The sequence below is a fragment of the Manacus candei genome, unplaced genomic scaffold (assembly GCF_025592945.1).
Source record: "Manacus candei isolate 608988 ecotype Guabito, Panama unplaced genomic scaffold, ASM2559294v1 h1tg000131l, whole genome shotgun sequence".
In the NCBI taxonomy this organism is placed as follows: domain Eukaryota; kingdom Metazoa; phylum Chordata; class Aves; order Passeriformes; family Pipridae; genus Manacus; species Manacus candei.
Genome location: NW_026138179.1, coordinates 904,050 through 927,906, shown reverse-complemented (window position 1 = coordinate 927,906; position 23,857 = coordinate 904,050). Strand labels below are relative to the sequence as shown.

Below are 23,857 nucleotides of genomic sequence, written 5' to 3'. Positions count from 1 at the left end.
TTACAGGAGGTTTGCATCTGGGAAGGAGAAAAGGAGTGAGGGGTTGGCGAAAGGAGTGAGAGAAATGCCAAAGCAGGACTAAATGAGAAAAAGGAAACATGTTTAATTAGTGTTTTCTGTAAAACTTTACAAATGTACAGCATAGTGCAAAACGCAGTCTCAGCACGTCACCTTCGAGTAAAATCAACAGTGTGAAAAGCCGAGGAACACGAGCTTGGCTCTTCACAGGAGTGGCTCCCAAGTTCTCTTCTGGAGGTTCCTCTCTCCCTGCCAAGCTCCAATCCCATGTTTATAGTAGAGCAAAAAGCCTAAAGAAAACCCCAAGGACCCCCCCGAGAGGCTGCTCCCCACGAGCTCAGGCTGCCCCTGCACGGAGCCGCGGCCCGGGACGGTGTCGGGCCCTGGGCCGAGCTGAGCCGGCCCTGCACAGGCAGCTCCCCGAGTGGGTCATTGCTCAGCCCAACCAGGAGGGCACTGAACCCACACCCAACCTCAAGCATGCCACAGGCTTCGGAAAAAGGCTTCAGGAGCTTGAGGTTAAGCATGTGCTTCAATACCTTGTTGGATCAATACATTCAGTGTTAACATTTCAGCAGCCGAGAGTGTGGGAGCTCAGAGAAGGATGTGAATCTTGAACACACACTGCTGGGTGTCAGCAGACACCAGACAGCCTTCAATTATCTATGAGAAAAGAATTAACCAGAGTGCAACTCAACGACTTTCCATCGCTGGAAATGGCAAAATAGTGGCAAATGGGCTGATCTAGGTGAACTTTCTGAGCACAAATCCCTTGAAAAGGAAAACCTTTTCCAGGATACACTCAAGCACATCATCTAAATACCAGGCCAATGGGGGCTGCCAGAATTTTCCCTTAGTCCTGAACACAAAAACAGTGGTTGGGATTAATTCAGAAGCTCTCACACCCTGCTCCTGCACAGACTGCACCACCGAGGCAGTGACAGAGCTCCCAGCACACAGGAGTCAGCTGGGGGAAAATGTGCTCAAAAGTGAACGTTTCTGAACTAACACATCTGTTCACATAATGATAAATGGATGGAGGAAAGGGCTGTGACAGGAAGGTCCATTTAAAACATGCTCATCTTATTGTCATTTTGAGCCTGCACTCATCTGATTGGTTGACTGCATTTTGGTGTGGATGCTGCTTGACCAAGATGCTCAGAAATCTGGTTTATAACCAAGAGCTGTCATGGCAATGAAAGGGGACAGAGCATTTCTTCAGATGACACTGGCACAGCTTACACCTCCCTGTCTAAGCCCTTAGGAGGCCTGAGTTAATTGAATTTCCTGGATCTGTTCTACTGCATTTGAGTAGCTTTCCTAAGGAAAAGCAACTCAGGTAGAGGATATTGAGATAAATAATATGTTCTCATTAGAACTACAGCATAAAAAACAAAGCTCTGCTTTGTTGAGAAACTCAGTCGTCAGAAACCACATGGAAGGGGAAGATTAGTTCAGCCTTTGAGGCTGGTCTCAGATGCACAAAGGACAGAAGAAAAGTTTGTGGGACATGGTGGACTAACCCTTCTGCTTCTCTCCTACACTGAGCAGCTGAGAGTCCTTCTAAAAGGGGGATCCAATCAATTGAACTCTTTAATCAGATTTTATACATCAATAAACCAACGGGCACATCTTCAGAGGAAATAGAACAGGTCAAAGCCAAGGGAAAAAAACCATTGGACTGGACATGGAATACTTAGCCAGCACCAAACCCCAGAGTGTGCTCCCTCAGCCCCCTCTGCACATGAAAAACTGCGTGTGCAGAAGAGTCTATCCCTTTTTTATGTTTTTAAGTATGGAGTGCCCTGCCTTTATCTAAGAGAAAAGAAATTTGGGGCAAAACAAATCCCAAGCAACAAATGCTCTCAACTCAGCGTGGGATGTTTTGTGGCCTGTGATGGTCTGTGGCTCCCCTGAGAGCCAGAGACACGTCCTGGGGGGTCACTCAGAAAATTATCTTCTGCACACCCTGAGAGATCTGTTTCCTACTCACCCTAGGAGGACAAGGGAGAGGCACAGGTGCATCCTATCAAACCCAGAAAATGGATAAAAAAATATTTGTAGAGCATTAGATTATTTTCCTATTTCAAGAAGAGCATGGAGAAGGGTCAGGCATCTTAGCTAATCTGTGCTGCCCCTGTAAAATCCCACAGTTTGCCGTAGCAGACACTAGTCAGGATCACTATTTTATGAAGTCCCAGATGGACTTTCAAGCTACTTTTCACTTAAATTTTGTTAGAAGTTTTGAAATTTCTAAAAGCATTTTCAAGAAAAAAAAAATCCTGCCAAGTTTTCACTCCCCCTAGGAGCAAGCACCAGAAACAGTATTTTGTTTTCAAAAACACTGAAAACCAGGTGCAGGGAGAGCAACGCAACAGCTACCAACCATTTCCATCTACTCCAAAAAAAGGGCACAAAAAGAAACTCTCTAGTGGGTTTCTGAGTCACTTTGGTTTCTTTACATTCAAACCTGTGGATGCTTGGATGGGTGGGAGGGAGATGTTGGTTCTTGGAAGCAAAATCACTGGCTGTTGTCTGTTGAAGAGCTCAGGTTTAAAGGGATGTCCCCCTGGACCCCCACAGAGGACAGGTAGGAAGCCACATTTTCAGGTGGAACATAAAGGGATGAGCTCTCAGGCAAGCTGAGGAAGTCGTTTCCAAAGATGGACTGACGGTCGAGGAGGAACTGCTGGGCACTTTCCAGGATGACATCCTTCCCTGGGAATGCAAACACACAGGAGAAAACTCAGCTTCTGCAGGGCAAGTTACCCAACTTTATTATGTACAACTGAAAAGTGACAAATCCTCATTGCAACAGCAGTGAGGAGCCTCATGCCAGGCAAAAATCACTTGGAAACACTTGAGTCACACCTGGACTCACTTAAAGCCTGTTAAGATCCATGGGAATCTCTGCAGGTCACCAGGTGGGTTCTGCCTGGATGCTGAGATGCCTCCCAAGAAGTGAAAGAGGGATGACCAAATGGTTGGAGACACTGGGGAGTGGATGAGAGCAGCTTCTCTTCTCCTTCACTAAGAACTCTCTGGCTTTCCTCCTCTTTGTAGAAGGAGACCTCTGTCAGTTGTCCCATTATTCCAGCATCCCACCACTGCATGGGCCACAAAGGCTTTGCAAACAGGGGATGCTCAAGGACTCTCCCTGGTGTAGCTGGGCTTTTTTTTTTAATGCCTTTGAGATGCTCATGCAAAATGCTGAGGTTGGAAGTCCTTGAACAACATGCAATAAATCAAAAAGTGGCTACAGCACCAACCAGAGCTCACAAAAACTTCTCTTTCAAGTCTATCCCAGCTGAATACACATGAAAATAATAATATATCACTATTTCATGACCAGGAAAACACTTCTAGATTCATGTCTAAGGTCAGTGACACACTTCATCAGTCAGTGAGTGGGAGATCAGCTGGACAGTTCCCCTGAGGTTTGCTCAAAGGTCTGGAGAAACAGAGACACAGCCTTTGCCTCTGGCTGCCAGCAGCTTCCAGGGCACCTCCTGTGCAGCAGGAGCCAGAGCAAACCCAGGACCTGTGCAGCTCTTACCACCCCACCCACGGAGATCACCACAGTGCCCTGAGGTGGCCACGAACAGGCAGAGAAAGCAGATGCTTGACAGACCTGGAGAGGACCCATGGCAGAAATGGGGGCAGTTCAATTCCATTTACACCTCAGTTTATCCCTCACACCTTCCCCACTGTGCAGTAACTGGCTCAGCAGCTGCTGTGGCAACACTGCTGACTGGCAATCATGGAATAAAATAACAACCATGGTCTGGAAGTAAAATAACAACTCCCCTGGCAAACAGTCAGTGCTGGCCGTGGTATCCACTGCTGCCACTGTGAGCACCTCAGGGACATCCCTTTCCCAGCTGCTGCTCCTACCTGGGCAGGTGCTGTTAAACGGGGGGTTGAACACTTTTGGGGGCAGCTCAGTTGCATTCTTCTCCAGATCCACTGTGAGTCGCTGCATCTTGATGCAAAAATATAAACTACAATGTACAATCATACAAAGACGGGGAGCTCGTTAGAACTAGGCCACTGGGAGCATCGGTGCTTCATCACGCTCCCAACACCTCCCAGGAACAGCAGCCACCCTCCTGCCCTGCCTGTCCCCCACTCACTGCACCTCCCAAACCCCCAGATCCAGGGCTCCAGGGCAGATCTGCCTGCAGGAGAGGCTGCAGGAGGTGCAATCCCCCCTGGAGCACTGGCTGACGTGGCTCATGTCACCCGAGGTGGCCAGGCTGGTGTCCCGTGGCTGGCTCAGGTCCCTTCCAAACCCAGGCCATTCTGTGCCTCTGTGATTATCATTTTCATATCTCAGAAATACTCACCGGGGACAGGCTGGCCTCCATTTCAGTCATATTCCACTCACTCAGAGATAAATTGGGATTAAAGACCTGCTGGGAGACAAACACAGTTAGGGCTCTGAAGGGTGGAATGGTCCTCCACTGTCTGCTGGAGGGTTGCAGCCCTGCACCAAGGGAAGCTACAGGCAAAGGCTCCTGTGTGCTGGGCTAAGGGGGCACTTGTGAGACCCCCAGGCCCTGCTGCTGCCTGGAGGGACAGCACAGACACGGGTGCCACAGAGGTGTCACAGACCAGGGCAGCTCTTTGTGTCACTGCACATGCAACTTAAAGCCCTTTTTCACTGCTCTAGGACACCTCCAGAGCCATGTGGGCTTTAAAAGCATTCCAAAACTCAGTAGCAGAGGGCAGGTTCCTGTTGCATCATTGCTTCCATGGCAGTCAGTCTGAGCAGTCTGGGAAAAGGAGCTGTTGATCTGGGGCACAGTTCCATGATTCATTCTCACTCTCGTGACGTTAGTTGCACAGAGAGAGACGTGTGTGGGTAACAGGAAAATGAGAAACATTTCCTAATGAGAAACAAGAAACAGGAACCAACAGAGCCAGTGATAGAGCAGCCCATTAGAAATGCTCCCTGTAAAGTCAAAATCAATCACAGGCACTTGGGAAATGACTTGAAGAGAATAAGATTGATTTTTAAATGATTTTTCATTCCTATTTATCCATGAAAGCTTAATCTGAAGCACCTCCTCAAGGGAGCATATCTTTGACATACAGATTCTTTCCTTACAGAGTTATTTGATTATTGGCAAAAACCTTTCATACACTAACTTTATGTACAGTAGAGAATAAACAAACCTTCCTATTTCTGCATGTATAGCCAAGAAAAAGCCACCATCCATTTCTAAGGAGAGGTGACCTGAGAACTGAGACAGACAAATGCCTCAGCAGAGAGAGAATTTGACATTGGCCACACTTCCCTGAACGTGGGAAAGGGGGAAAGGGGAAGGTAGTAAAAGCTAAACACTATCTAGGAGTATCTAAGATGCAGAAAATAAACTAACCCACACAAAGTAATTACCAAACTAGCTAGAGAGTCATATTAAACCTATTTTACATACATTTGTTGATTTCTTTACCAAATGCACCGTGTTTTGTGCTCTGAGAAGTTCAAATATGTTTATTTTCAGTGCAAAAAGAAAAAGCATCCTTTAATCTGAGATCTTGCTAGTTCTTGTGAGCAGGTCGAAACAGGGCTGTGACTCCACAGGCAGCATGTGGCAGACAAAATGCCACACAGGAAGGAGCAGCATGGTCTGTGACCCTCCCAGCTGTGACCCAGCCCCACCTGAGCAGCAGCACTCACATCCAGCAGGCTGGCAGGCTCCAGGCCATACTGCTGGCTCCTCAGCAGCAGCTGCAGCCCCTCCAGGCTCCAGTCAGTGCCCTCCAACGGGTCTGAAATATCTGTTCTGAGAAAACACAACGGGACATGTTGCCACAAAGGACATTTGCACAGACATGTATAGAAAGCAGGACTGAGCAGCCTTCCAGCAGGGTGTTTGAATCTCATTTTGAAAACCAAGAGCCCACTGCCAGTCTGGGTTTATGCCATGTAACTTGGTTTAATCCCAGAAGCACAACTCAGCAGAGCACACAGGAGACTGGGCTGATGGTAAAACAAGTGAGACTCCCCCTCTCCTGGGTGACACACGTGGTTTGGGGATGGATAGTCTGTAAGCACCTCCTTGAGACTGGGAAAATTAAACCTTTCCTTAGAGGAAATCCTTTTAGAGGCACTTGAAACCAGAACAGGCTGCACTGCCATCCTTACTGGTCCAAGAATTACTGTTAACTGATGCTTTTTAAAGGAGTGACCTTTAGCTGCAGGCATTCAGCCTGCAGGCTGCATTTACTGGAAATACTCAGCTAAAGGAGCAACAGTGAGGCCCTGCTGGGTTTAATCCCCCCAAAAGCTATAAAAAATGTCTCTTAAACTCAGGTCTTTAAAAAAGGATTATTTTGCTTCTAATAAAATGTTTTGAAGTATCCAGTGGATTCAGAAGAAGGATTCTGATTCTCTGTAAGGACCTAAAGGAAAATGGAAGCTTTTCTGATAACCCTAATGAGTGTTTTGGGTTCCCCACCATTCCTCCCCAGTCCTCCTTACAGTGCTGCAGCTGCCATCAAGAATGACCTGCAGTTCCACATCATCCACCAAGCTGCACCAGGCTCTCCTGCTGGTGAGGTCTCCTGAGCCCTCAGCCTTGACTTCAGAGCTGTTGGGATTTCAGCCCCAGCTGCAGCAGAGGCTCACCCAGCCTGCCCTGTGGCTGAGTCCAGGGGCACTGTGCTGGTGCCCCTTGCAGATGTGCAGCACAGTCCAGTGGCCTGCCAGCCTGCAGCACAGATGCTGCTCTGGGCTCCAGCTTTCACCTGGGCCTTGGGCAAATCCCCCTCTTCCCACTCCCAAGGCTGTGCTGCACATCCTCTGACAGCTCTGCTGGTCCTTCAGGCAGTCACCCACAGACTCCCCAGCTCTGGGAGCCGTCCCTTGCACTTTGAGGCTCCTCTAGCAGGTGCCACAGGTACCAGGCTGCACTTGGCAACTTGGAGTCACCCTCCCTCCTTCCCTCCCCAACTCCCCCCTTCCCCACCCTGCGAGTGGGAAGGCAGAGCCATGGGAACAGGCAGGGCCACAGCTGTCCCTCCTCGCCTCACCTGTCCAGCAGAGCCCTTCTGCCCCTCCTCTCTGGTGGCTGGGAGGTCCCTGGGGCTGCAGCACAGCCCCCCTTGCCCTCCAGGACAGACTGGACCATGGCCACAGGCAGCACCGGGGGCTCGGGGCAGGCCCGGCAGCCGGGCAGGGGCACGTCGGGCTCGGCCGTGCCCTTCACGCCAGGGCTCACGGGCTCCTCCTTGATCAGCATCAGGCACTTCTCCCTGCACCAGAGACAGGGCTCAGCACCTCACACAGCTCTGCACGGGCTCCTGCTGCTGGGCAGGGCAGGGGCACAGGGGCTGCTTCCACTTCCCCTCACACTGCCCCAGGAGGGCTTTCACTCCCCCCACGAGCAAAAGGAACCAGCAGCCTTGTTTTCTTCTCAGCAAGCTCTAGAAACGTGCTCAGCTGAAATATCTTTAGTCACTTCATCAGCCACAGTTAAAATGAATTTGCCCCATTCAATTGTTGTGCAAACATGGGAAATGCACTTCCATGGGTTGATCACTCCTCGGGTGAGAGTTAGGTTAAAGGGTCACTGGGCTAGAGAGGTTCTCCTGAAAAACTCTCCACCCTAGAGATAGGAGTGGGATCAGTAAGACCTTCCCATGCAGGAGTTAGGTTTGGACAGGCAAGCACTCTAGAGATCCCAGTGGCACAGGCCAGGGTCTCGTGGCTCTCCAGGGCTTGGAACAGAAGCTATCACAATCTGACAGTCCAGTCAGTTCTACTCGTTTGGAGTCTTGCCTTCTTCCAGTGGGAGAGGCACTCCACGTTATTCCCACATGGACATGTACCAGTGAAGTTTTTATTAGCAGCATTTTGGATGTACAGGTCTACTCTACATTACTGACAGGAGATTGCACAGCTCCCTGTGAACCTGCAGAGCTGAAGCCAAAATGACAAAGGCACGTAGATCAACAGGCACAGGGCATGGAAGCCACTCTGACAACTCTTATCACCCAACACTCACAGACTTGCTTTGCTGAGACAGCACCATGTCACACACACAGGATGGTGTGTGACACTGCAGAGCCTTCCTCAACAGCCCCTTCTGATCATCTGCTGGTCTCGTGGGTTCTCAGCTCCCACCAGCAGCTCATGTGGGTTTAGCAAGTACCACACCTGAACTGATGAGGGCCAGGGCTGACTCAGATCCTCAACAGCACAGATCAGGAGCCACCAGATGGCACTCAGTAATTAGCAGAAATAAGTAACTTGAAGGTTATATTAAAGTTTTTCTGCTTTAGAAATGGCTTCCAGGGTTGTTTTTTGTTGTTTTTTTTATTTTAATCTGAGGCTCTTTGCATGCTCCTAGCTAATTTTATGGCTATGGTTTCAATTATGTGGCAGATTTACAGGCAATTTCTAGAGTATAACTGTCTCGCCTCTACGCCTCAGAAACTGTTTCCATGATTCATCTGTCTACTTACTTTCCACTGACATAGCTGTAGCTATTCTGCTACTAGCCCTAAACACACTGCATGTCTGTGGCAGGAAGAGATAAGCATTAAAATACCTCTGCATTCAGTTCTTAAGTTACTGGGGCCTTTTCACAGAAAAGTTGTCAAAAATCGGAAGTTGTTGTGATGCAACCTTTCTGTTCTCATTAGCAGAAAGATGTACAATTTGATTGTTTCTTCTCTGCCAAAGCCAAAAGGAAACATTATTTCTCTCTCTCTACAAACCCAACAAGTGTTAGTATCTAGTTAGTTGATTAAGTCTGAGACAGCCCCTGTCTTGAGGACAAAATATAACGAAACATAGAATATTTCTCAAAGAGTGGAAGCTCTCAACATGAAACTCAGGACTTTGTTTTGAAAGTTATGCTGTTATTACCCCTCTCTAATTCTGAAAATCTGACCCACTTTGCAAACTGGAAAAAGTATTTCATCCCACCATCTCTACAGAGGTCTGTGTATCAGACAGAAACTTTGGTAGAATTACAGCCATGAAAAATACCTCTTGTGAAGAGTTGCATGAGTGTGTCCAGACCTGACTCTCCCCATTTTTAATCACAAACATGTTTACCTGTCATTTTCAGGAGGGGGCTGCATATTTATTATGTTGGATGGTGATGCTTCAGTAACGTCAGATATGATGGGTCCTCCAGCAATTCCAGGGCTGTTTAAGCAAGAGGCAGGTTCTGTTGATGGCTAAAAGGAAAGCAAAAATCATACAGATTTATCCTTCTGAGCCCCAGAACAAGTCCAAGGCCCTATCTGACATTGTTGGGGTTTACTCACTGGGACCTTGAGTCCACCCTGTACAGAAACCAACCACGCTTTCACCAGCCCTGCAACATTTTAATTTCCTCTCACCTTTCCTCAACCACACAGAGTTACAGGTGTGAAATAAGCACTGGGACTGAAGTGTCAGCTACCAGGAGGTTTTACCATGTCTGACATTTTGCCTAGACTGCTCAGCTTCCTCTGGAGGGAAAGATCCAACCCAGCCCAACAGGGCAGTATGGGTATCTCATGCCAGCCCACATATTTTAACTGCAGCACAGAAGTGTCTGTTGTCTACTCTGGTGGGTTAGGGGGATGGTGGGGATCCCTCAGCAGCTACAAAAATCTGGCTCTGGTCAGAAAGATCATAGTACCCACTTCCAGAACACAGTTCTTCCTCTTTTCCCCTGAGGTGAACCAGGCTGGGGTAACACCAGGGAGAGTTTGGTTACAGGGTCCACCTTTCCCCCTCACTCCCACAGCCTCCCACATGAACACAGCAGCACAAACACACAAAGACATCCCTGAAACTGGGGAGCTGAAGAAATTATAAATGTCACTCAGCTTTGCAAACCTCTTTTTCACTGCCAAACTCTTGCCAAATTACTTACTCCATAATCTCTGTTACTGCTTTAAGCCTTTTTCCCCTGGCCACAGCAACCCCCCCGAGCTCAGGGGCCAGTGCCAACCTACCGACTGTATGAAATAGGGGTCGTGCAGGGGGTCTGCAGACAAGTGTCTGAACTTGGACACTGGGGGAGTTGAGATCCCATTGTCAAGCATCAGAGGTCTGTGAAGAGAAACAGGTTTGTTTTCCAGCACGTACTGACTGGCTCCTGGTTGCTCATGCAAGAAATGTCTCTCAGCCAAGGGCCCTTTTCCCCTGGGTGCTCTGTCTTTCCTCAGCTGTGAGGGTCTTTCTTGTCCAGTGTTATGGACAAGAAAGGGAAAAGTTTTGTAGGAGGTCACCATTAAAAAAGAACACTACCATATAGAGAAGGGATGGTGCAGATTTTCTGGATCTTATTTGAAAGATGCCAGTAAAATAACAAATTCAGTTCATACTCCTAGTTGCTAGTGATTTCAAGCTCTAGGCTGGATCCTCAGCTTGTTTTACTGGAGGTAGTTATGCTGACATGATTAGTGCAATACTGGGAATCTGTATTCCTTCTTACAGCTCCCTCACACTCAGAGCCTCTCTGGCAAAACTGCATCCCCATACACAGCACTTCATAAGAGGAACCTGTGCCACCCACTAGGTAAGTCATAAAGCAGAGGAAGACACAAAGCAGAGCACAGCCTGAACTCATTGCATATGGGCTTTCAAAAAGTGACTGACTAGGCCTCTAGAGATGGTCATTAACAAGAAGCAACAGATCTGTGGGCTGGTCCTGTAGTGGGAATGTCTGTTTTTTTGACTGAAATCAAGAAAAAAATATGAAGGAGCCTCAAAATGGCACTGCTTTTCCATCATGAAACATCCTGGGTGGCAGAGCTTGGTTTTGTGATACAGTCCCAGAGAAGCAGGGAACTGGGATATTTTGCTATACACCCACTATTGCCACTGCTGTAATGACCCTATAAAACTGCCTAGAAAATTCCTTTTCTCCACAAGCACCAAAGGCATGGCTGCTTTCCTAGAAGGCACTAAGCTTCCTAATTCAAGCTCCTCTACTCACCTACCTGGAAGAGCTTATCTAAAGACACCCCTTGGCTAAAATTTTTCCCCACCTTCCTCTCTGTTGGTTCCATGCCACCAAACCTGTGTTGGATACACACCACATTCAGTGACTGTGGGTCAAACCAAAGGTGTCCATGGGCTGGCTGGGCCCAGCCCTGCTCCTACTGATGTCAAGTGGCAAAACTGGAACGTGTAGGACCAGCAGCAGGGTCCTGCCCTTTAGTCTCCCACTAGCTAGCGTTCCCATCTCCCCTCACGCTCTGTGTTCCCCAGATAAAGGTCATGAGCTGACACGGTGCTTCTCTAAAGAGCAGTGAATGGGGCCTGTCAGCAGGTCTGACTCGGCAGTTCAGCCCTTTCACTGCCCATCCCATGGAGCCCTGGTCCGGTGACCGCCTGCCCGGGCGAGCTGAGCTTGTGCTTTTAGCGAGGGGCACATTATGCACCCACACAAGGGTACTTACAGCTTCCTCTTTATCCCAGTGCTGCTGGGGCTGGATTGCAGCTGGCCAAACAGAAACTGAATCAGCTGTCAGGAGAGATCAAAATCCGGTGTTAATCAGCAGAGTGATTCAGCACTCCCTGCTCCCGCAGCCATTCTTGTCTCACACGTCCCTCCCTCCCAGCAGCACCCCAAAGCTGGGAGCAGCCATGAGATACAGGAGCCAAATTGCACGAGACACTGGAGCCTGAAGCAGAAATAACCTGTCCAAGGACTCAAACAGCCTGCCTGGCTGTCAAGGGACACAGCCCAGTGCCTGCTTTGTGCAAAGGCTGCTGGATCCATGTGCTCAGGGCTTTCTCTCACCCTTTCTGTGCATGCAGAACTCCAGATGGTCCTATCACACCTGGGAATACGCCTGTGAAGTGCACATGCAAACATTCCTAGGCCTGAATTAGACTTGGACTCTGTTAAAGTCTTCAGAGATGTTTATAAGAGGTGCTGTAAAGTCTGACAAAGCTCTGGCACGTGAAAGAAGCAGCTCGAGAGGGGAGACCCTGCATGGAGGTCTGAGCTCTTTCAGTTGAGTTTTTCACTCCTGTGAAAACAGAACACTAAAAAGGATGCAGAATGGCTTTGTAGAGGAATCACTTAGCAACATATTCCCAGGTCAGCTTGAACTTAATGCTCTGCTTTGACCTCCAAACAAAGAGAGCATTATTATTATATATCACAGCTGGCTCTTACTCACTGCTCAATATAACAAAATAGAGTTGCATAAAAGCCTCTCTACAATGAGCTGTGTGGCTGGTCCAGCCTCAGAGCTGGAGGAAGGCTTTGATAGCCTCGTGCATTTCTGTCCAGTCCTGTGACTCAGTGATGCCACGTGAGGGTCAGAACATGGCTCTCGGGCCCTGGGAAATGTGACGTGCTCAGTCATGTCAGCACCATCCAGGAATCACTGGACAGGCCTTTTCTATACTGGTCATGCCAGATTTTAAGGGAGATGGCTCCACAATCTAAAAGGTTGTACAGTAATTCCTTGACTATACCTGTCACACCAGAAAATGTAATAGTCCCAGTGGGGGAATGGCTGGCCAACGTGCCACCTGCAGCTTTGTGCTGGCAGGAGGGGGGCTTCTGCCTTGCACAAAGGAAAGAGGAAAGATTTGGGAAGCTCAAAGGCATTGGTACAACCAGAACACAGCTAACATAGGGCAATCAGTGACAGCTGTGCTCTCTTGCTCAGGACTTCAACATAAAAGGGGTTTCTAATACCACAGCAAGGACTGACAGGGAAATGAAAATCTTTTGCTCTAGGGCAGAGTCTATGCTTTGTTAATGACCACTTTCCACAGGACACATAAAAGCATAACACAGCTTGAAAGAGAGGGAAAACCAATACACTGCGATATCAGAGCGTGGAGATTATGGGGCAGGAGAAAAGCATCAGAGGAGACGTGGGGCAGGCAGGACAGGAGAAAAGCATCAGAGGAGATGTGGGGCAGGCAGGACAGGAGAAAAGCATCAGAGGAGATGTGGGGCAGGCAGGACAGGAGAAAAGCATCAGAGGAGATGTGGGGCAGGCAGGACAGGAGAAAAGCATCAGAGGAGATGTGGGGCAGGCAGGACAGGAGAAAAGCATCAGAGGAGATGTGGGGCAGGCAGGACAGGAGGGGCTGGGGTCTCTGTCACCACTACCTTGTTGATCACTTTCTGTTGCTGGGAGTGGTTCTGCCGGAGAGAAACAACCTCCCGCCAAAGGACTTCGTTTTGCCTGGAAGGGAAACAGAAACTTTCTGTGAGCACAGAAACGTCCCAACAGCCCACGGTGCTGCCATGACCCATCTGTGCAAAGTCTGCCTCACTCTGGGGCTCCTGTTGTGCTTGGCTCTTGTCAGGTGTCCCAAACAGGGTCACACAATTGCCTTCCTTGTTCTTCTTTGACCTCAAAAGAACTATAGACCAAAGCATGGAGGAAAAACAAACAAGGAAATGCCAACTTTTATAGGGGAAGGTAACAAAGAACACGTGCATTTAGTTTTTGTGGAACATTTGGGTCAAACTAGGAATTTCAGCAAGGCCTGATTTGTGACTGTGAATGATTCGGATCACCAAGACTATCCTTCCACAGGAGCCAAGAAAGTCCAACCTCTCTACAACTGCCCCACTGCTCCCAAAGACAACGAGATCCTATGGATAGAGAGACCCTGTGTATTCTCCCTGCTGAAACCTCCTACACATGGGGCTATAAAGGCACGTTTGGAGTGACTGGAGCAGCAGCTAAAGAGATGCTTCTGCCCCTCAGAGCCTTGAACCAAGAGGACTGTAATGGTTTGATTAGTGGGAGTGACTCATTTAACCCAGCACAGACCTGTGCTCACACTGCACAGAGAGAACTTGTTTTCTGTCTGCAAATGAAGCAGCACAGAGGGGAGCTTACAGGCCTCCTTTAACAGCCAGCCCCAGTAAGTGGGATGGGGAGATGCAGAATTTATTTACTGTGCTGCCTCCAAACTGGCTGCCAGCCAAGTCCACGCTGCAAAGGGTTTTGCCAGTCAATTTATCTCCAGAGTATATGGATGTAGCAAAACTGCCAGGCCAGCAAAACCCATCGTACAGGTGAAACCAATAAATCCTTTTGCTTTTGAGTCTTTCCAGTGTGGATGCTAGAACTGGGAAGATAAGGTCCGGGGCTAGAAAGAGCACAGCAGAGCAGCTTGTACAGCCAGAACCCCTGCAGTGAACTTTCAGTGCTGGCACTGACAGGATTTCCAGCAAAGCAGCATTCCTTAGTCTGACAGCTCGTACTGGAGTTATGAACTAATGCTTCTTCGCCAGGGTAAATTCCTTAACATGCTTTCAGCCTGGGACTTCTCCTCTGTCATAGTTTATAAAAATTGTATTCTTCTCATTATTTGAATGCAGTTTTGCCTTTTGCCAGATGGAGGGAGCAAGCAAATAAGAAGGGAGAATAAATTAAAATCAAGGCCAAATAAATGATACTGGAATTCCTTAAAAATTAAAACAAATTCAAGCCCACAAACTCATTGCCACTGTACCTGGATTTCACAGTGCCAGCTCATGCATGTGCTAAGTGTGGGAGTTATTAAAAAATTATGTAGGATAAAAATATTTATCCATTGCACATAAGGTGCTGAGCTGGAATGAATCTCGTGCAGTATGAACATCAGTTCTCATTATAAGGGAAAGGGTTTGGGTCTTTTTGATTATTCAAGTGCTTCTTAAACAAAGATCTCTGCAAAGATTAATAAAATCTGGAGGCAAATAAAAACCTCTTCAAATACATGATTTATAAAACCTTATCCATTTACTAAGCTTCTAGTGACCATGTCTGACTCAGAAGATCCCAGAGTCTCAGACAGCAGGAGGTCTGGGAGCCACATGCAGGAAGCATTGCATCTGCTTGGTTTGCTCTTACACAACAATTCTGGCCGTGGCAGAAGACACAATCTTCAGAGATGAGTCCACAGACTAAACACTACAGCAGTTCTTGTATTATATATTATAAGGTACTATATTTTTTAGGTCAGTAAAGCAGATAAATGTTGGAAGTGGAGGATAGCAGAGAGTTATACTTTTATTTTTTTAGTAGCTGGAATGGAGTCCACCACATCTCTGCCAAGGACTCTTCTACATGTGAGAGAGTTACATCTTTACCATCCTTTCTATCTCGAGGAAATAGTCATCTGATTTAAGTCCCCAGGTTATACACATATTTCCTACATGACCTCCTTGGTGCCCTCCTTGTCTGTAAAGGGAAAACATAAAGACAGAGAGGCTGAGCACTAATTCATATTTTGTAGATCAGGTGTGCATAGAAATTCTCCATGTTGCTGTCTGAACAGATCCAGGCCCTGTGATCAGCCCCTGGCTCACCACTGCTCCCTGGCAGGGAGGTGTGTAAGGCTCCTCCTGCCAACCAGTCCCCACAATCCACAACTCCAGAGAAGCAAATGCCCGTAAGGAGCAGCCTGAGGAGGATTCAACTCACTGCTTCATGTCCTGCACTTGACACTCCATGTTCTCCTGCTGACTCCTCAGTATCTGTACCTCGTATAGCAACCTGCTGAGGTCCTCCTGCCGCATCTTGGTCTCCTCACTTTTCACTACTGACACCTGAGGGAGAAAAGATCACAGGGGGATTTTACTGGTGCAAGAAGGGCTATGGACAGACAGAGCCCTGTGGTGGCTCAGGGGCAGGACTGTCACCAGTTGGGCTCCACTGGGCTGAAGTACGAGGACAGGCAACGTGCACAAGAGTCTGAGCTGTCCTCACAGTACTAGTGCAGGGGCCAAAAGGATAAAATAGAGCAAAGTGCAGGACAAATCTATTCATACAGAACATCTGCTGGCAGAAGAACATTCCCTGCCAGAGTGGGGATCTATTTCAAATCAGCCTGGGGGGAAAACAAAAGTATTTTGAGGACCAGGGAGGAACTGAACTAGACTGTTTGATTTAATCTTTTTATTCTACAGAGATACCCAATCCAGCCTCGTGTTTTGCAGGGATGAGTCTGAGGTAATGCTTCAAACTGACATATTAAACTAAAGGCTTTTGCTGAAGTCTCTTTCCTGAAGTTCCTATGCTAATTCAGTAAGAGAACAGCCCTTTTGGAGCATTTATAACAGGTTAAAAGACAGAAAACAGAGGGCAGGAGTAGGCTCTCTCTTCTGTAAGAAAAGGAGATGGCTGTTGGGGTCCATGAAGGAGTTATGCTGTATTTCTCTAGGAAAGTGGGTAACAATTCAAAGGCAGAGGGGTGGGAAGTAAGCCTGGCCATGCAGCACTATGTGAAAGTCTTGTGATACTGAGCAACAGAGCAAAAAAACACAGACAAAACTCTGCTGAAAGCCAAGCCCTGCACACCAAGAACCCCTGCCCCAGCTGCACATGTATGTGGAGAGGGCAGGAACAAGAGCACAGGGTGATCCTGAGTCCCACTGAGCAGGAGCACATTCCCCCTGCCCACCCAGCACCCCTCACCTTCCTCTTGATGTGCTCCAGGAGGTGCTCGTGGCCCTGCAGGAAGCAGAGGTGCTGGAACTCGGTGTCGTCCCGCTCGGGCTTGACGAGCCCCCCCTGCTCGATGTTCACCACCTTCCTGAAGCCATCTGCACAGAGAGGACAGGCTGAAGGGTCACCAGGCCTGGGGCTCCCTCTGCCTCCCACACCCATGGCTTCTGAGGGCATTTCTGGTCACTCTCCACACTTCTTGAGCTGCTGGTGCTCAGGGCACAGTCGTGCCCCTCGCCACAGCTGGGCACGTTTTGGGGCCATGTCCACAAGAACCCCAAATGAGGGAGAGCCCTGTGCATCCCACTGCTGACAGCCACCCCTGCTGACAGCCCATGCCACAAAAACCTTGCCACCATGGGCACCTTGGTCAACCAGGAGCCAAAATGCCAGCTTTTAGGGAATTTCCAGTTCAATTTGCAAGCCAAAGGGATTCAGAAGGTTTTTCAAAGGCACAGCCCATCACTGGGTGCCACTTCAGGAAAAAAGAGTCACATGCACATTTGGAAATCTGCTTTGAGTATTTCTCTGAAATCCTGGAAAGGTTTCTAAACTGTATCTAAGGACTGGCCTAAAATTTACAATAATGCTACTGCACAGTGAAATAGCAAAGCTAAAACTTGACTGAGGAGCTTTGTAAATGACTCATTGAAAAAATTCCAAGAACTACCAGAAAATAGCTGTGTGTAATACAATCATGGTGTAGAAGTGGCTGAAAACTACCTAAAACTCCTTTAAGGGGTGAAAATGTCTGATCAGCAAGGCCAGGTTTGCAGGGAGAAGTGTTGTCCATTATTAGTTCAGGGATACAGCTGAAGAAATGGAAAAGCTCTGGGCACACAACCCTCAAAAGCAGCAGTTCCTTGGGGAGGTGTCACAGTATCAGGCTACTGGAAAAGCCCCATATAGAATAAAGTGAAAAATAAATAATAATAGGTCATCAAATTGATGCAAGAGAAGTAGAACACCTGATGGCTGAAAGTTCTTAGCTCAGATCTTAAAATGTAATCTAACAGAAATTTCATGCTGGAATTCAAGGTCAGTGAGACCTCAGCTCTCCCTCCACAGCTCTCTCCCATGTCTCCTGCCCCACCCACAGCTCCTGTGCTCCCCCCTGCCTGCAGGGCCCCTTGGCACTCACACATGTTCAGCTGCCGCACAAAGCTGGCCATGTTGTTGTGCTTGAAGTACTTGGGCAGCACCTCCTTGGCAAAGCGTCCTTGGTCGAACACGTGGAAGCTGGTGCCATTCTGCAAAGGAGACAAGGAAAAGGCAAAGTCAGAGCAGCAGCCCTGACCACGAGAGGGGCCCAGGAGGAGTCCTACAGCAGGGGAGTCATTCTCTCTGAGTTGTCACCTGGAAGCTAAGAAGAGTGACAACAGCCCTCGGTGACAGAGGTGCTCCTTTCAGTTCTGGTACAGTTCTGCTCAGTCCTCTACAGCTGCAGGTTTGACCTGTTCCCACCAAGCTCTGCCAGTGCTAAGTTGTGAGATGTGGATGTGAGAAAGAAACCACTGACTTGTGTCCAAATAGGTGGGAGTCTGTGATCATCCCCCCTTGTGTGGACCTCACAGAAAGACTCTGGAATCTTAAAAAGGCCTGGAAAGTAGGAATTGCCATTATAACTCCTCAATCTGCTTGTTCAGCTCTAACTCCAACCCATCTGCTGCAGAGCACAGCAGTCCCAGTGGGAGCACTGCTTGGAGACACGGCACAGGAAACACAGCAAGGCAAGAAACAAATCGTCTCTGAAGACACCACACGAATCCAGAAGCTCTGTGCACCTTTTCTTGATTATTTTTAAAAGTACACAGCCACAAGGGCAACCAACAAAAAGCTGACAGTCATGCTTTGCCATCCAAACTAGCAACACACGTTAACCAGACAAAGGATCCGTGTCTGGGGCTGCACTGCAAAGATCTGTGACTGCAAACCAAGGCAAACTGCCTGGGAGTGCTGTCAGAGACACACTGCAGGCCATGTGCTTTCCCTGCCTGGCCTTCTACCTGCTGCCAGCTCTGTCAGTGCAAAGACATCAGCAGATATGAGGGACCTCCCAGCTCAGCTGAGTTTTGAGGGACAGCTACCTAAAGACACCAAGGTCTGCACAGTGTTGGCAGGGAGGAGTCTGAGCCCAGCACCCCAGAGTCATCCTCCTGCTGAGTTCTGTGTCAGTACCAGCAGTCATTGGTGTGTCAGCTCGGGGGGATCTCTCACAAAGGGCTGGGCTGTGACAGAGGACAGTGTTGAATCAGAGCCCTCAGGCTCTGTGTGCAGGAAGAGGATATCTGTGGTGTGTGGGTCCCACCACACCCCCACTACAGGGTCTGTAGCTGCACAGGTGAACTCAGGGCAGCCTGGAAACTTCTAAACAGGGAGTCAAGGCCAAGAGAAAGCTCGGTGACTGAAGAAGGGCTGGTGAGTGCCTGCAACCTGCCCATGCCACCAGGAAACAGCCAGCTGGCAAACCCTGCTGCCCGACTGGCTGCCGCTCCATTTCCATCCCCAGATGGTGCCAGTTCCCCCTGTGCTCGGGCTCATTTGGCAGCTCTGACAATTAACATCCCCCCACACACCACTTTGGGTCAGCTGCACTTCTTGGTCCCTGTTCCCTGCTGCAAACACCGACCATGACTGTGCCTCAGCAGTGCCACTGGACCATTCTGAGTGTCTCTCCTGTCATTCCTTACCCCCCGCAGCAGGACCAAAGGTTGGTTAAGGATACAGCTGTGCATCCCAGCTGGATCCACTGATGGAAAATGAAGAGCACAAGGGTTTTCAGTACCTCAGCATCCCATTATGGCCTCTCTTGAGAGGTCATTCCTGTGAATTCAGGGCCACAGTGTTCTCAGAAGCTGGCACATCCAAAAAGGTTCCTACAGCAAAGAGACTTCAGAGTTACTGTGTGTTCACAACGAACTTGTGAACTGTGTGCCAGCTTGTTCTCACACAGCAGCTGGGCCTTGTCTGTCTTACACAAGGTGGGAGAACCTTTGAAAGTCTTCTCTGCCCAAAGCAAAACTGACTCTGCAGCATGACAATCGTGGCAGACACTTATCAACTGCTTTTGACAGTCTCACCATGACAGACACCCGGTGCTCTAACCAGACAAGTGCTACTCCAGGAATTTGCCAGGAGTTCTTCCTAACTGCATCTTCCATTTAAAGAGTTAATTGAATTACTTCTTGTCCTATCTACCACAGACACAGAGAGCAGACTTTTCCTTTCCACCTAACAGCCTTTAGTGTGCATATAAACCATTGCTACATTTCCTCTCCATCTCTTCTTCACGCTAAGAAACAGTTCATAGGTCTTATAAGTCCTATTTTCTACAAGTTCTGATTACATCCAGAAATCTTAGGCATGCACACAATCTCTCAGCTCCAACATCACTGATGTATAGAAGATATGGGAAACATGGGAACCTGAAACAATGGGAAGTTTAAACATCTAAGAGCCTTACCAAAACCTCCAAGAATGAAGTTGTAGCCTATGTTAGATTGCAGGAAAGCAGGGCATGGTGGTGGTCAGTCAAAAATAACAATGTTCTAAGTGTAACAGAGGGGATTATTTGTACAGGTTAGAAAATCATTCCTAGTTTGAAAATCCTTATTTAAAACACACCATACCAAAACTTGGTGGTTCTCAGAGGTATGACCATGTAATACCAGCATCAAAGCACAGACAACAATGCAGCTCAAATCCTATCTCAAGTTTTGAGTGAAAAGTCTACTGGACACAAACACAGGACAGAAAGGCTGCTTTAGACCTTTTTTTGCCCCTCCCCTTTTCATCTGATTTTGTTATAGATTCTTCACATTGGAGAACAAGTTTATGCACACAGCTCATCTGATAACTCCATACTGAAAACAAATCATGTTATTTGCAGCAAGTCTCAGCCAGGTCAAAAGCACAATGTGGTGATATCAAAGTGCTGTCTGAAGGAAACAAATAAATCATTTTAATTCTCTGATTACACTTAGCATAGTAATGCCTCAGTGACATATAAGAAGCCAAAGCAAAGCAATCTATCCCTATGAAGCTGTACAGACAATATATACACACGTCACCACGACCATCACACAGACTCATTGAAAAATCAAGTAATGCACTTACAAAATGAGTGATTTAGGGTGCCAGTCTGAGATCTGTTTAAGCTCTAGGTTTGAGTCTGAGATCTGAATACTATTTACTGCTGCCTTCTCCCAAGACATTTGTGAAAGGTTGCTAAGAAACACACGTGAAATAATACAAACAGCATTAAAGTTTTTTAAGGTCTTTGCACCTTCTCTAGAAAATTTTAGGGAGCAGCAGATTCAAACAAGGTGAAAAACCTCTCTCTCGAAGAGTCTGGAATTTTTAGAATGAAAATATTGGACACCTTTTAAAATGTTTCAAGTGAAGTGTGTAAATATTATTATTAAAACACTCCCAAAACTGTTGTCCCTTTGAAATAAAAAAAAGTCACAATATTGCAGGCAAATAATAGCAAGTATAGCTAAAAGGGCCCTAAATGAACTGCCCTGCACTCTCCCAGTGAGCTGGGCAGCATCTGCACAGCAAGGGGCAGCTGCTGGGCCAGGCACTGCTGGGCCAGGTACTGCTTGGGCTCTCCCTGGTGCTGCAGGCGCCAGTGACACCCCATATTCCCTGTACTCACAGAACTCCAGCAGATGAGATGGTTTGTTTCAGGATCTTCCACCAGCGTCCAGAGTTTCGTTAGGAAGGCTGGGACATTGCTGGAGTACCCATCCATCACCAGAGAGCTGGGGGAATCCTGCATAGCTCCTCAGTGCCCCAGCCCCACTAACCCCATGGCTGTGGCGCGCCTGCCTCCCCGCACGCGCCTGCTCCCGCACGGACCGAGCCACCCAATTTTATCCCAGGCCAGTGGAAAGTAGGCGTCCAGGGAGTCACATCAGCAGTGCTGCTCGCACTCTTAAAAACTCAGCACAAAGCGATGGCATCACCAGCCCAGAGAACAAAGCAGAGAATGAAAGTGCACTGCAGCCGATCTCGGCGCGGTGAATAAACACGCAGCGTCATGCAAAGGGGGCACGTGCTGGGCACCTTCTGCTGGCAGGGGAGCAAAGTCACCGCAGGGAACCCACCTGCCCAGGGCCCGAGGGATGCCCAGGCATGGCAGGGCCAGGTTTGTGAAGGCATCTGGATTGTTATTTTGGAATTTTCCTGTCCTAAGCTTTGGCTGGCATGGATGAACAAGGGCTGGCCAGGCCTCAGGGCTGTCAAAATTTTAAGCTGGTTTGGCCACAGATCCCATATTATTTGTCAAGAGAAATTATCTGTCTCTTGGGTGAGAAGAGAGGGTGCTAAAAACAGCTACATATAGAATCTAATATGCTTTTATTATCAATATAAATGCTTTAGGTAGCTCTAAATACATGCTCGCAGTGTAGCTTAATGCCAGGATCATTTCTACTCAGAAACTGCTCTTCAAATAACATAATAACATGTAAAATCAAAATTAAATTTTCCTGAGGTCCTTAGCAAAAACCTGCAAAGGCTAAGCTTGACATTCCTGCAAAAAAATGAAAGAGAGTTCTCACCTGAAGCCTGCAGAGTTCCTTAAGACCAAACACCAAAGGAGTCAGGAGGTGAGAAGAATCAGTCACCAGAAGGACCCATTAGATAAGTAAGATACAGGATAAGGATAACAATTCAGTAACTTTTCTTTGCCATTTTCAAAAGGCAACTTGGAACAAGGTATCTAAGAATGGAACATTTCCCCTAGAGCCTGAGTCCTCAGCAGCAACTGAAAGAACTCAGCATAAACACGAATTTCTCTATTATATAAGCAGGTGTCAGTCATGCAAGATAACATCATCACACAGAGAAGTCACAGTGTCAGTAATGTCATAGCAGAGTGGTGTGTGGTTTGATGTGCACTGGAAACAATGACCTGGTTCTTCCTGCAAAGATGCTGGGATATGGAAACCCACTGCTCTCACCTGAGCTCTGTGCAGGGGCCACCAGAGTGGGGAGGATCAGCTGCAGCCCATGGTCTGCACCCCGGGGCACTGGGCATCCACCTCCAGAAGAGAACAGAAGGTTTGCACAAGGAGTTCTTCTGGGATGCAGCTCCACAGCTTTGGAACTGCAGCAGACAAACAGAAGAGACACAGACACACATTAGGATCTATTTAACAAATCAAACCAATGCAGCCGGACCACAGAGGAGGTAAAAAAAAAATTCAAACTTGAAATTTCGCCCAATTTCGAATTTGAACACAAAAACCAAGGAAAATCTGTTGGCCAGTTGTTTTACACAGTTTTCTTTGATCAATCCTAAGAACCTAAGTGACACTTTTCAAGAGTTAAAGATGCCAGATCAAAGCTTTGGGGGCAAAAAAGGCCTTTTTTCCTACAGTGAGGTTTTGCTACCCTGAGTAATAAAAATGCAAGGGAATTTTCTAGTACTGCTGCACTGGTATTCAAAAAGCTGAGACAGATTTCTCAAACTGTGGGGGAAAAAACCTCTTTGCAAGCAGAAGCTCTGAACAGAAAACAGCCCCACATATCCATTTTTTACTGATAGTGCAACACAAGGCCTAGAGTAGAAATCAGCAGCATAATGACAGTGGTCCTTGCCTGTGATGAGATGTTACAGTTTGGAAATAAAAACGTTTTATAACTGTGACTCCAGTTTGTAGAAACTGCATTTACACATCTGATATAAAAAGGGAAAAGTATATTTTGATCAACCTTCCCTGTGAACTACAATGCAGAAGAATAACCAACTGGAAAGAAGGCTGAGGTTCAGAGCATCAGACCTTTTTTATCCATCTTCCTCTTCAAAAATGCGTTGTATCCATCTTTGAGATTTCTGCACAAACAAAACCACCACCATGACATATTTTTTCAGCTTTCTCATGACCAAACAAGGGATTTTTAGAAGCAAACCTTCCCCTTCCTAGACCAGCACTGGAGCATGGGCCAAGTCTCTTACTCTTTCTCTGAAAGTCATGGCATTCCCTCTTGCTTTGGAAGCCCCAGGTCTCAGAGTCACAGCATTATCTCAGCATCACAGGTCTCACTGAAATGAAAACCTGTGCATCCAGAGATCCTCAAAGCAGGGAAAGAGTAGAAAACCATGAAGCAAGTATGGAGCAGCGAGGTAGAAAGCATAACACAGAGAGGAACACAACTGCATAGTTTTGTAGAATATGAGGCTCTGAAGCATAACTGGTTATTCTGAGTGTGAGCAGCACAACAGCTCTACTATCTTATCTGCCATCGTATCAGCCCCCTTCCACCCAGCAGGGCTCGAGCAGCCAAGTGACACCGTCCTGCTTCCTTCCTGGGAACTCAGCATTTTCTCTGACAATCACCTTGACTGCTCGGACCCTGCTTTTCTACTTTTAGCTGCTTTTAATACTCACTTTAA

General features: G+C 47.7%; 1 protein-coding gene across 2 annotated transcripts in view; it reads right to left on the bottom strand.

Annotated features, from left to right (window-relative positions):
- Positions 1-79: 79 nt before the first annotated feature.
- HSF4 (heat shock transcription factor 4) overlaps positions 80-23,857 on the bottom strand; it is a 26,610-nt gene continuing 2,832 nt past the window's right edge. The window contains exons 2-14 of one of the 2 annotated variants that reach the window (XM_051771240.1): positions 22,422-22,567; positions 17,594-17,702; positions 16,423-16,550; positions 15,430-15,554; positions 13,116-13,191; positions 11,437-11,501; positions 9,985-10,081; positions 9,092-9,216; positions 7,060-7,281; positions 5,705-5,810; positions 4,365-4,430; positions 3,913-4,000; positions 80-2,736 (exon numbers count right to left, since the gene is read on the bottom strand). In XM_051771240.1, the coding sequence (XP_051627200.1) occupies positions 2,540-2,736; positions 3,913-4,000; positions 4,365-4,430; positions 5,705-5,810; positions 7,060-7,281; positions 9,092-9,216; positions 9,985-10,081; positions 11,437-11,501; positions 13,116-13,191; positions 15,430-15,554; positions 16,423-16,550; positions 17,594-17,624 (1,326 nt within the window). In that variant the 5' untranslated portion in view covers positions 17,625-17,702; positions 22,422-22,567 and the 3' untranslated portion in view covers positions 80-2,539. Of the gene's footprint in view, positions 2,737-3,912; positions 4,001-4,364; positions 4,431-5,704; positions 5,811-7,059; positions 7,282-9,091; positions 9,217-9,984; positions 10,082-11,436; positions 11,502-13,115; positions 13,192-15,429; positions 15,555-16,422; positions 16,551-17,593; positions 17,703-21,112; positions 21,838-22,421; positions 22,568-23,857 lie in introns of those variants that run through there. The other variant, XM_051771241.1, reaches the window with a different exon arrangement.